The sequence below is a fragment of the Onychomys torridus genome, chromosome 11 (assembly GCF_903995425.1).
Source record: "Onychomys torridus chromosome 11, mOncTor1.1, whole genome shotgun sequence".
Lineage (NCBI taxonomy): Eukaryota > Metazoa > Chordata > Mammalia > Rodentia > Cricetidae > Onychomys > Onychomys torridus.
This window is the reverse complement of record NC_050453.1, coordinates 5439396-5453225: the sequence shown is the minus strand read 5'-3', so window position 1 is coordinate 5453225 and position 13830 is coordinate 5439396. Positions and strand designations below refer to the sequence as shown.

Sequence of the window (13830 nt, the reverse complement as noted above, 5' to 3'; positions counted from 1 at the left end):
ACCATAGCCTTATGGGGAGTTGCTTTTATAAGCAACCAACTGCCCTAAAATTGGGGCCATTTCTCTGGGAATTCTAGGAGGTGTAGACCTGGCCAGTATTCATCTTTCTGGCTAGTACCAAATAAAGCTTGCTTTAATCAGATAATTGTGGAACTGGTCTTTGACCTGGTGATTTCTCAGGTTTAACAGTAGCACTTGCCAGCTTAAAGGGTTTCTATGCACTACAACTTTCAGAAATCTTTGTGTGTGTGTGTGTGTGTGTGTGTGTGTGTGTGTTCATGTGTGTGAATATGCATGCACACATAGAGGGCAAAGGACAACCTTGGGTGTAGGGCCTTATTTTTTCATTTTGTTTGAGACTGGGTCTTGTTTGCCTCGGTATACCCTAAGACTAGCTGGTCTGTGTGTCTCAGGCTATCTGGTCTGGGAATCCCAAGACTAGATGGTCTGTGTGCCCTAGGCTATCTGGTCTGTGTACCCCAAGCTAGCTGGTCTGTGTATCCCAAGACTAGCTGGCCTGTGTTCCCCAAGACTAGCTAGTCTTTATCCTTAGGCTATCTGGCCTGTGTACCCCAAGACTAGCCGAGCTTCATCTTCAGGCTATGTGATTGGTATACCCCAAGACTAACTGGCCTTAATCCTTAGGCTATCTGATTGGTGTACCCCAGGACTAGTTGGTCTTCATCCTCAGGCAAGCTGGATAACTAGCTTCCCAGGGTCTCCTGCCTTCATCCTTCCATATTTCAGTTCAAGAGTCCTGGCTGGGATTACAGACTCCTGTTCCTATATGTGGCTTTAGGTGGGTTCTGAGCATCCATGCTCAGATCCTGTCACTCATACAGCAAGCATTTTACCCAGGAGTCTTTTCCCTAGGCTGAACTACTTGTTCTCCTCCCTCAAGTTGAGGGGTATGAAAGTTAAATCTGAGTGAGAGGTTCTTCAAAGGAAGCAAGCCATTACGTCAAGCCTCCTGACATAGAAAGGAGATCTCCGGCCATGTCTGGAGAGATGAAGGGTTACATGAGTAAGAGAAGTAACGGAGGAAAGCTGCTTAATGCCTGATGGTCCTTAGCCTAGCCGGAAGCCTCATAGGTCCAAAAACAAAATGCCATGCATTTTCAGAAAAAAAATCCAATGACATGAGCTTGTAATGTATATTTTATTTTGCACAAGCTTGCATATATACTGCACATACATTCAGTTTAGGAGAGGATGGAAGGCACACAAGGCAGTTGACTACTGCACCCTTTAGTGGTACAAAGCAAACGGTCCAAGTTCGGAGAAGATAGAAAAGCTTAAAACACACAACGGAAACCCTCCCCGCCCTCCCCACGACAACATTGTCCTTTATTTTTTCCTTGTTTTAAAATTTTGTAGCTGCCAAACTCAACTGTTTTACTTTTAACTTTAAAATCAATTGTCTACGGCACCTTTTTTTTTTTCTTTTGAATATGGACAGGGAGTCTCACTGTTTTTATCCTATCAATTAATATTACAGTACATCCTTGGTAATACAAAATTGTACACCTTCATCAAATAAATTAGGATAAATTAAACCAATAAATTATGCAGTCTTCAGAACAATAGACAATAACAAAATGCACAATTGAAATTGCCTCTAGCTAAAAAAAAAATTCAAAATTGACTTTATCAGTTCAGTTATTGTACTATATTCAAATCAAAGGGTCTTTATTACAAAAAAAAGAGCTTCATAATGCTATTTACAACATATTGCTAAATCATATAAAGGCAGTGTTTGTCACGGTTGATACTATATACATATGAGAAATGGCTGGGACAATGTTGGGGAAGCTGTGACCTTTGACTCTTCTAGGGAGCTGAGACCAACTCCAAATACATCATTTTTCCTAAGTCTAAATTTGAAGTGGCAATATACAACTTTAAAATGGTTCATTCCCTCATATGCAGAGGAATTTGTTATTAAAAAAATATCTAGTGAATCCATTTTCACAGAGACAGGACAGCCATTTTCTGCCTGTTCATGTGTGTGCACATTAGGGGTATCTGATTTGAGAGAGAGCTCAGTCAAGAAGACTCGAAGTCCACCTACTTCCACATAGTCTTAGAAGGATCATTCAAAAGGATGCCAAGATTAAACACCAGTTTGGATCCCAGCTCTGAGGATGAACTTTGTAGTTTTAGTTTTTTAGATGGTTTAAAACCAACAGATCTACAGAGGCAAAGCTTCGCTTCCCTGCGTCTAACACGGAAGTGCGATGCGGTAACACACACCAACCATCACATGTTCCAAGGGGAGCCTTTGCAAACAATGCTGTCATCTGCAGACACAGAGTTTACACCAGGAGGAAATGGTTGTGCTGTTCACACCAATGAATATTCTATAATATACACAGCAAAGATTGTTCACGTCCTTACACACATTGCTGCTCTGGGGGATATCTGTAAACCACTCTTTAATTTATGGTCGCTTTTGGGGAGCAGCCTATGTTTAACTCCCAACAAAACTTTTTAACTAAGTAGTCACTACTAACCTGCATGTGTGTGGGGATGTGGGGGATTACTTACTAAATGTCTTCATGTACACAGAAAAGAAATGTCATAGATTTACAAAGACGATATTACCCTTGCCCTTGATATCTGATAGAGACGGTTATTTTCTGCAGTAGAGAACAGAATTTTTGAGAATGCTTTCAACTGCCTGTACAGTCACTGTAGTGTCCCTAACAAATTCAACAGATGCTGTGACACTGTAGATATATTAAAATCTCATGTCTTACATAACAACGGCCATGAGGTGAAATATTTACATTTCCTTATAAAAGTTCCCCTTTGCTTTAGTGTTTCTGTTTTGATGTTTTTAATTTTTTTTAATGATATTCACCCATATTCCTAGCACTGTAACAAGGATTCTTCAAACATAAAACACTTCAATTAAGTAATACTTGGAGGCACAAAGCAAACTTCAGGAATATGGGGTGAACATTTACTGAAATAACTACTACATCCTAACATCTTCCACATATTTTTACCATTTAATGCAAAACATCTCCATTGAACAGCCAGAGAGACAGTAAGAAGTAAATGTTGTGTTGTTGCAAATAGAACATTCTTCTCACAAAACGTAACAAATGCCTAAAATAAGTCTTAAGTCTAGATAAGAAAAGGCAAGCTTTCCACTTCACACGCATACATATGTATATTTTTACATGTGTGTGCCTGTGTGCTCACACCCACACCTCTGCACACACATTGCACATGGTATGAAATATTGCTTCTATAGTGCTTCTCATTAGGCTAAGAAAACACAAGAGTTACACCACAGTTACAAAAAAATTGGCTTCTACAAGAGTCTCCAAAACTCGAATGCTGCTCAAACAATCGAGGGAAAAATAATTTGCGGTGTATCAAACTGTTCTAAAAATTTCTCTTCTTCAAAAACATTATTCTCCCGCTTTGTTTTTAAAAAGACACAAAATATGCATAGCTATCAACATTATGTCAAACAGCCAGAAAAAAAAAAAAATCTAGTGTTTATTGCAGCTGTACTCACTGGAAAGAAAGTGAAAAGAGATGAAACCGAAAGCCACAGAAGGCACAAGAACAGCTGTACTTGTGGGGAAAGAAGTGGTATTTTGAAGGATTTTTAAAAACCCCCACGCTGGTGCATTTTAGATCTAGGCACAGACTATCACCTTGAGTGTACGCACAAAAATAATAGAGGGTTAGCATAAAGAAGTGGTGATGTGGTATTGCAACAGACTTTGGAGGAGCTGGTCCCCACTCAGCCACTGTGAAAAGTTAACTTTCTACTGTGCACAACACAGTTTCCACTTGATGAGAGCTGAGCCAAGACTTGAAAGTTAGCAGGTGTTGTTGTTGTTGTTGTTGTTGTTTTATTTAAAAACTAACTGCTGGATAGGAGCATTGAGAGACAGGCTTGTGTCATTTTCTTACCAATGGCTGTATCCATGGGAGCAACCACCTCAATGAAAAGCCATGGAGACTTGCTTCTACCATAGAGCTGACAGGGTGAAATCATCTCAGCCTTAGTGAACACTGAGGGGAGATTCTAGGTACATAAGGGCACTGACATTCAGTAGCAAACACACTTTTTTGGGGGGTAAACTTGTCTATTTCAATTAGAAAGGTGGAGGAAAACAATATTTTAAAAATCCAAGTAAGTTTAGAATCAGTATTTATTTGTCTCAGATTGTGAAGATACCTAGCAATCTGCCTACCCAGGTGCCTACAATGCAGCTTTGCCTTTGTTTGACCTTGCAAAAGGTGACATGGAGGGGATCTGATTGGCATATGACTCAGAACAGTCAGGACCCTGCTGGACCCTTGCAGGAACCTTCCAGACAAAGCATGTCAAAGACATCCATACTTTGTACTGGCTGGGCTCCTGATTCTGTTGTTTGATTTTTAGCATTTATTTCAGTGGTATGCTTGGTTACCTGGGCTTTTTTTGTTTTAGAGACACCCAGAAAAATAACGAATATACTCTAACAATTCTATATGCACGTCAGAGTGTGTGGACACTAGGAGACGCCATTGTAGTGAATGAGTGGTGTTGACCATGCTTGTCCATGCTCTGTCCTCCTCACTAGGTAGGGCCTCTGGCCTCCCGGAAGATGCCGGGCCTCGCAGGGCTGCACTGTGCAGCTTAAAGTCAGCAGGTTTTAAGGCTTTGTGCTGACAATAATTGTGTTCATACATTCCTGTCCATCAGCAGAATTTATAAATGATGTTGAATTACAGTGATCCAGCCAGCTAGACAGGCACAAGGGCTGACCTGCATCCTCCAAAGTCAAATGCTGATTTTTATTTTTAAAAAATTAATGAAAAAATGGCATTTCTGTTCCTTATGTTTTAAATACCAGATCTGTTACTGTGTTGTTTTTAGAGTGTGTTTATCAAATTATCTAAGGGGAAGAAGGTGTCTGGACCACACTATTAGAGTGGACAGTGCTGTTTACTGCATCTGTACACAAAAATCCAGCCAAGAAAACAAGTGTGAATGATATTCAGCATTTTAAATGCAAGCATAGGACATGGTACATCATCAAAATACAGGATGAGGGGAAGAGCCATTTGAGAATGGGTAAAATAGCAGCTAGCTTTCCCAGTCGCTGGAATTTTGTCTTCTTGGGTAACCCCAAACTAACCTATTGTACTCTTTTCACACATTGGTCAATATTAGCTTCTGGAATAGAAGAGCATCATTAGTGGCTTTAAGATATTATACCCAAAGTGAAGAGAGAGACTGCCACTCTTGCACACCCTATGTAAATGAGCCATTCCTGGGTGGTGTCCTCACAGGACCTGAAGGTCAGGTACACACTAGCAGTTGTCAACATGCTCCAAGAGTGGGCAAGGATTTCATGGCCAGTGGGATTTCTCAATTCCTCACTGTAGAAAGGTATCCAGAAATTAGTGATTTAGGGGAACACAAAAGGTTAAACAGCAACAGCAATGCTAAGCATAGGAAGTCGAGCAAAGGATACATTTGAAAGGTACATGCCTTTTAATATCTGAAGCAAAATAAATAGGAAATGAAGACAAAACACAGGGTTTTCCCTAAGTCGACACCTCTGAGCACACATCTCACCAAGAGCCTGTTGTAAAGTTTACAGGGACAGCTGAAATCTGCACGGATTTCTCAGTCTCAACTTGAGAGAATTGGTTTTGTACAAAATTTAGTCTGGGGATGTATGCCTTTTCTCTTAGAAAAGGTTTGCTGATGAATGTTCTAAAAAACCTGTCCTTTGAGGGTACTTTTGAGATGTGAGCTGCCTAGCGGCCACTGGCATTAATAAGAAAAAAGTTACTTATGGGGCTCAAATCAAACAAGGTATTCCAGTGTGTGAAGTGCTTTCCTTGGATTCTTTCAGAACTTCTTAACCCTAGAAACAAGAGACACAGCTCAGGGCCTGGGGGTGTGCTGTGTCCCAGTCAGGGCTCACTCTGCTGGCCACCATTTACGACAGGCTTCCAGGGAAGCAGAGTGTCCTTGGCTCTTGCAGACTTTACACAGGCTGACATTCCCTTTTCCTGAAAATCAACCCTACCTCAAGTCTCCAAATATTAAGGGCCTTGGGCAAAAGTAACTAAAGGCGAAGAAGGAAAATACCCATCCCCCCTGTAGTAGGGAAAATAAAAAGAACCCAGAGGGGATGAGCAGAAACCACCAGCTGATATCATAACACACCCATGCCTCCCCCACACATATGTATGAAATAAAAATCTAGACACACAGAAGTTGGACATCCAAGGGGGACTTCTATTCATACATTCAAGAGTGTTGCAATCTCTATTCATGAAGGAGTTCTTGTAGGCAGTTTGGGGATTTGAAAATTTCAGGAACTTCACTATCCAGCTTGCAGATGACCTTGTAGATGGCCTTCTTCCAGGAAGGGTCAACATCTTTGCCTGCGATGATGGCATTGAAAAACTCCCGTAATGTGATCTGTGCAACTTCCAGGAATCTCTCTGGAACCTGCTGATACAAGGAGACAATGGTATTAATAAAGTTTTCAGTTTCAAGTCTGCAGCTCTTCAAAGGAAACTGAGCTAACTCCATGCTCTCAGAGCGGGGCTTTAGACGGCACCTGCATTTGCTAAAAATGGCCAGTCTCTATTCTCTTCTGTAGAGTTGATATATATAGCAGCTTTGTGATGGATGGTGGCTGCTTCACGGATCTCAGGAGAGACGCATGGAGAGGATACATGTAGGCCACCAGCACCAGGGTTTCACTGTGACCACCACTGTACAGAAAGGAGACCTACATCCTCATGTGGACAAGCAGATCATGCTAGAAGAAGCTTGCCAACTCCTTTTCCAGAATTTGACCCCTCTCTTCTTTTGACTTCCATTATGAAAGAAAAAAGATGTGTTCTCAGAATGGAAAAATAAATGTTGGGCATCTATGTAAACTAAATTCCTGTCTTCAAAGAAGAAACTCTATAATTATTACTATAAAGGGGTAAGACCACAACACAAAGTCCTAAGATGTGGAATTTAAGCCAAACCCCAAATTACTACATTTTGTTTGGACATTAGAATTGTTCCTTAGACAATTATTTGTGTAACTGATCACTGTTAGGAAAACTAATACTGAGTGATAACTGTGTCGGGGACCATGTTACATTACATACTGAATGCCATTCCATTCTTCCACCCCTGTGTAAGATGCTTTCTCAATTATACAACAGGAAAACTGAGGCAAGGAGAGATCAACTCAAGGTGATTCCAAGATTATCATTCCCCAAATAATCTTTCCAGAATTTCTATTTGTCAAGCCTTTGTTTCTATAGCAATTAATATATGTGAGCTGTCTGTCTGTCTTCTCTTACTTGTCGATTGAATAGTCTGACCTCTTGACTGTGAAAAGAACACTTAGTATTTTTAGAAGTAACTCACAGTAAAGCATGGCCTATCCTTGCCGGCATCAGCATGATGGATTCACAGAACAATTACATGACATCATAATTTTCCCAGTACACATTAGTGAGATTTTATTTTTATATTAAGCTCAGAGGACATTAAGTATGAGGACATAAATGCAAGGTAGTGTATGTGTAGACACACGTGTTCTCACAGACATCACAGGAAAAACCTTCACCACAGTTCAGAAGTGTCAGTTACTGAAACAACACAGAGATTATTGTCCTATGAACAAGTCCAACACCTTCCTCTTTGTCTTTTCCCAACAAGCACAGTGGGCATGTACATGGATTGTGTCTATACACATATATATGGATGATAGATGACACTGAAAACCAGAACAATCACTGCATGTCCCTGGATTTTAAATTTCAAATTGGACAAAGTAGCTCATTGCTTCCAATAGCAAGTCAATTGTTCTTTAGGGAAATCTAGTAACTTCCAAGAAAAAAAAAATTAAATGGTTCCATCATGGAGTCTAGAAAAGAAAAGGAGCCAGCTATAGTGGCCCACATCTTTAGTCCCATCCAGCACTTGGATCTCTGTGAGTCCCAGGCCAGCCAGGGCTACACTGAGACCCTGTCTCAGAAATAAAGAGGAGGGCATTGATCAATCTCTCCCAAAGGTGTTTCCTCTGGCCTCTCAGGACAGAGCTCAGAGCTGTCTGGAAGAACACTGCAGTCACCCTTCTCCCTGGCTGGGCAGTCTGCTGAAAACCCACACAGCTCTCCTGTAGATTCCCACGGAAGCACCTGCAAGCATGCGGATTTCCTGGAGGGAGCATCGCGTTCCCACCCAATGACAAGTCGCAGCAAATGGGCCTGACTGAGAGAGGACACATGGCCGGGGCATAGGTCTGCAGCCAAATGCTACATGAACAAAGATCAGTGGTGCAAAGCAGTGTGCTCTCACTGGATGTTGGCAACAGAACCTCCGTGGAAAATTGTGTTTCTCAAACAACAAACCCAGAGCTGCAGGAGAGAGAAGCTGAAAGACACAGGTATAAGCTCTAGAAAAAGTGGGTGAGCCAGAAGTCCCACCCACTTCAAGGATCCCCCACCCCCAATGCACACATAGCCAAGAACAAGGAGAAGGGCCTTGTGGAAACTGTCTCGATAACTCTATGATGGCACAAGTCCTGGAGGAGGAAGGGTGGTTTAAGGACTTCCGGAGGACAGTGGGATTTCAGGGACCATCTGTACTCACTGTCTCAGTGGCCATGAGACTTAGCTTAGAGCAGTGTTCTCAACCTTCCCAGTGTTGCGACCCTTTAGTACAGTTCCTCATGTTGTGGTGACCCCGCCCCCACCATAAAACTATTTTCACTGCTACTTCATAACTGTAATTTTACTACAATTCTTAATCATAATGTAAATATCTGTCTTTTCCCATGTTTTTTTTTATCATGACCCATAGGTTGAGAACCACTGGATTAGTGGGTTTTCTCCTGTTTTGAACATTAATTTCTTGAGGTCATCCTGCCAGCTGCCCTGAGACAGCTTGTGTATTATGTCTGGTTCCTCACTTCCTTGTTCCTTGGTGTCCTCCTCCTCATCAGTGTCTTCAGCTGAGGAGCAGCTGAGCTGAGTGTCTTCCGGATCTCTCTTCCTACACCTACATGTTCCGAGGCAAGACTTTTATAATTATTCCACAAACACTGTTGTCATGAACAAGAAGACCTCCCCTCTCTGCTTTATCCCATAATGCTCTGTCATCTTCTGATATTCTCCCTCAGCCCTTTGAGGAAAGGAAAGCCTAGGGCTGGGTACAGCTTGGTGGCACAGTATTTGCACAGCCTGTGTGAGGTCCTGGCCTTGAGCCTCAGTACCACTACCAAAACCAAAAGAAGTGAATTCGTGAAGAGATGTAATTTTGAGCAACATGGTCTCAGAAACCATCATTTTAAAGATGAAAAAACCAAAAAAACCAGGAGATTGAGATGGAATAATCATGGGATAAAGATGCTTGTGAACATTGTGAACCAAGACATCTTTCCATTGAAATGTGTTGGATGCTAAAACCCCTCTGGATGCTTTTCTGCTATTTGTTTTCTTTTCTTTTCCTTTCTTTTTTCCTTTCCTTTCCTTTCCCTCCCTTCCTTCCTTCCTTCTTCCTTCCTTCCTTCCTTTCTTCTTTCTTCCTGTCTTCCTTTCCTTCCTTCCTTCCTCCCTCTTTCTTTTTTTCAGGCAGGGTCTCATGTAGTTCTGGCTGGCCTTGAACTCTGCAAGTAGTCCAAGAAGATGGCCTTGACTTCCTGATCCTCCTGCCTCCTCCTTCCTGGGCACTGTGATGACCAACCTGTACCCCAGCCAGGCTTTACTGTTTTCATAAAGACTGACTCCCATGAAGCCACAAACTCCTGACAAGCTATGTGTCTATAACTGCAGAAAGCCATCTCCAAGGAGCCTGTGCCTTTAATGTAAATAGAAATGGGCTAAGAGAGTGAGTTACTGGCTGGTTATTGAGACGGGGTATCTTCTCTGTGCACAAATAAAGCAGCTTACTAATTTATTGCCTGCTCTGGGCAGTATGCACACAGGCCTGTGCTGGGTGAAAGGCTTCTTGGAGATCCTCTGATAATGGAGCAGCTCATCTTTTGTTGGTGGCTCCAGAGGTAGTGTGGGGGGTTAACAAATGCTATTCTGAGAGAGTGCCCAGGGACTCCACCCACAGGTAGAAACCTCCCTCACCCACGAAAACAGGGAGCCTCAGCTCTCTGATCAGAACCTTTCTCCACCTTTATTTGCCAGAATAAGGTTACATCTTCCTGATGTTTGGGGGGGGGGGGTGGGCATCAGGGTTCAGGATTAGACACACGATATTGCTCATATTTTGTGCACCTCCTCACATCTAATGGCTTTACAATCACTAATAAACATCTGCAGAAAAGTCCTTAGTGACAAGTAATCCCTTATCTAGGTTTCTTTTAATAGAACCCAACAATCTCTACAATGAACCCTCGAGTCTGTCTCCTCAGCATCAGGTGCAACAGTCAATCAAGTCACTGGAATGCAAGACAATGCAGGCTGCTGGGGGCGGGGGAGGGGAGGCCAGGCCTTTGGACATGCCACAGGGGAAAAACAAAGGCTTCCAAAGTCTTTGGCAGAACTAGGAGGCTATTGTGGGAAGCTGCTTGGCCAGGAGTTCTTCAGGAGGGGAGAGTGGAAACTTTGCTTTGATAAAAAGGCATCCCGGCCGAGGAGCCTCACCCCAAATGGTCTTGCCTTGACATTTAAAGAATACATTGGTGATGAGGTACTTGGATACACTGGTCACTCCAAAGGGAGTAGGCCAATGAGCATCTATCAATTCCATCCCAATGGTTTGCTCTTGCTTATTGATCAGTGTAAGCCTGTGGCTTGTGGACTTCAGGAGGATGGGAGGAGGAGGAGGAGTCCTCCGCAGCTGGGCAGCACACACATGCAGTAGGGTGGGTGATTGGATGTTTTGCTGTTGCTGCTGTTCTCTCTCCTCTCTCTCCTCTCTCTCCTCTCTCTCCTCTCTCTTCTCTCTCTCTCTCTCTCTCTCTCTCTCTCTCTCTCTCTCTCTCTCTCATCGGATTGAGTGGCAAAGACATCCCCCTCCTGTCTTCCTCCTCCTTCTCTTCCCAGTTGCTTTACCTTCAAGGATGATTTGTTTTATTAAACTGGCTGTCCCTAGTCTCTGCAGTCCATAATGAAAGCCTGACATAGCAGGCCGCCTGCCTTCTGTGTCCTGCAGACACTCATCATAAGTGTCAGGACATACCAAGGTTAGCGGTCACTGGAAGTGTGCTCGCTGGCCCAAACCTTGCCAGCCGCTCTTGGCAGCTGAATGAAAGTCACAGAGAATAGAAGGGGAATGACAAAGGTTGAAAAGAAGACAGCCTCCCCTATTTTCTGGAGACAGAGAAGCTGAATTTTCACACCTCGGAAGCATCCACCAGCTCATTCATCGGCCTCTTGCAGGGGACTGTAACCCTGCCCTTTGCTCAGGTCCCCGTGGACACTTCTCCACCCTTGATCCCCTTCAAACACTGGTCCACTGGCCTCAGCTCACCAGTGGGATCATCTTTACTGAAAGGGCTAGAAAACAAGCCAGGCATTGCCTCTCTTCCTAGCCCCTCCCGAGAACCATAGCCCAGTGGCCGATGCAGCCTTCGATAGATTCGGCTCTTAGGAAGGAAGAGCTTTTTGACGCTATCTTCTGAGCTATTTCCCCGCTCCAACTTCAACATAACAATGGAAGACGTGTAAGGATGGACAGGAGCGGCTGCCGGGTGGGAAAAGAGCGTCCCGCCACGTATTTTGGTGAATTAGTCTGTGTGTGGGTTTTCTTTTTTCTTCCTTCTCACTTTTTTTTTAAATACTATAAAAGGGCAATAAAATGCTGACTGCGAGAAGACAATGTCAAGGAGAAAAGGGTGCTGGCATTTTGGATACTCTTCACTGCTCGCCTTGGAGAGAGTTATTCTTGTCACAGCCCTTTTGTCTGCATCTGCTGACGGCCTGCTGTAGCCAGCAGCATACTTTAACTGTTTTGTCACCTCCTAACATCACATGCATCAGCTGTTGGGCTTTTGTTACGGGTATTGTAGAACTAATCCTCTGTGGCTGCTCTACTGTGCAGTAAATAAAACAGAAACCGGCTTCTCAGACCGCTCTGCATGAATATTTCAGACAGCTTTTTACAACTCTGGGACTCACCAAATCAAATAAATAAATAACTCCCCCACCCCACCCCAGTATCCCCAGCCCCTCCCCATTCACTGAAACAAAACGCCTCAAACTAGCCCCAGATGCCTCCAAGTCACCCTGCATTGAAGGCAGGGGCTGGAGCCCACAAACAATTGTATCTGTGAAGTTGAAAGAAAAGTGGTCTCAACTTCAGCACTGCTGAGCTCGGATTTACGACGAGAGCTAAACATTCTGAGGCTCAGGCTGGCTGAGCAGCTCTGGAAACCTGCAGAGCCTCTTGGGGTGGGGACTTAATATAGACATGTTTCCATACATTTATTCCATATACATATAGCCTTGTTAAACTACTTTTATTGTTTCTGTGGGCAGTGTCTTCCCTCCTACTTCTGTGAAGGTTTTAGGGCAAGATGCATGTACTCTTAATTAATCCCAGGGCCCTTTTCCAAAATGTGTAACCCACATAGAGGTGTGGAGAGAAAATCAGACTCCAGAATGTTTTTCAAAATTATATACACATCACAAACACTCCACAAGTACGAACACTGTCACAAGCATAGATGGCCAGGATTTCCCAGATGACTGCTGAATGTCTTTGGAAGAGTTCAGGAGAGATAGGGCAGCTATCTACCCCATGCATGCGCATGCCTGGCACACAAAGGTCCTAGGAAAGGGACAAACACTGGGGTTCTTTCCAAGCCATTCACCCTGGTGGGCACATGATTCCTCTAAACAAACTCGCCCATCCCTGCTGTTTGTTAAGTAAATATTGATCAAGGAGAAACCTGTCTCCTGACAGCAGTGACGCAAGCTGTGGACCTGTACTGCATAGATGGAGTGTACGTAGATGGATAAACTTGGATGTTAGTTACTCTTCACGGAGATGGTCAGGTGGAGAAGCAGAACAGACACATTACTGCAGCTCCTTGCCTCTGTCTTGCTCACCCTACCTCCTGCCAGGTGCAGAAACGATAAATCATAGAACCATGAAATATGGTCACAAGATGCCAGCCATGCATACACTTTATACGCTGTGTGGACAGCCCAGACTCCCTGGCCTTTCAGAAGACCGGGAGGTACAGGATGCTGACAGTACATCCTGGGATTCTCTCCCAACAGCGTCTCTGTTCAGGGAACATGCGTGTGTGGGAAGGTACAAGAGAGCATGCCCAAGTAAGATGGTGGACAGAAACTTTAAAACAGAGTCCTGACTCCTGTGAAATGTCTCACCCTGGTTAAGGAACACATGCAAAATGTGATTCTGAGGGACACTTTTAGGAGGCCTGCTTGGATGATGTTATTGGCTGGGTCAACAAATGGAGAAAGATGCTGTGTGCTTTATTTTGCTCACTTCATAACTGGGACTCAAAGTCTCACCTTCTGTGGTGTTAGTGGCCCAATGGAAACATGCTCTGCCTTGGGAAGGCCAGTTTGGAGTCACCTTTAGAGTCCGAGTATATATTAACCCTGAGCACTGTGGTCTAAGAGTAAGACATCCTGTTTAGCGTTCTCACCCAAGGGCCAAATAGCATGTAAATGTGCTTAGGCTCCTCTCCCCTGTGCAGCAAGCAGGAGGACGGTCTCCAGAGTTGCTGCAGACTAGCGGGAGACTGTTACAACCAGTAAGAGTGGGCTGAAAACTCCCTCGGTGCTGCAGGGCCATTCAACTTTCAGGCACCTTGGAGGATTCAATTAATTTAGTGCTCATGTAACGTGGGCCCCAAGAGT

At 43.6% G+C, this 13830-nt stretch overlaps 1 protein-coding gene across 4 annotated transcripts in view; it reads right to left on the bottom strand.

Moving 5' to 3' along the window:
• Positions 1–1140: 1140 nt before the first annotated feature.
• The window catches only part of Prox1 (prospero homeobox 1), a 52691-nt gene continuing 40001 nt past the window's right edge, over positions 1141–13830 (bottom strand). For 3 of the 4 annotated variants that reach the window (XM_036202176.1, XM_036202177.1, XM_036202178.1), the window contains one exon: positions 1141–6484. In XM_036202176.1, coding sequence (XP_036058069.1) covers positions 6296–6484 — 189 coding nt within the window. In that variant the 3' untranslated portion in view covers positions 1141–6295. The remainder of the gene's footprint in view (positions 6485–13830) is intronic. The other variant, XM_036202179.1, reaches the window with a different exon arrangement.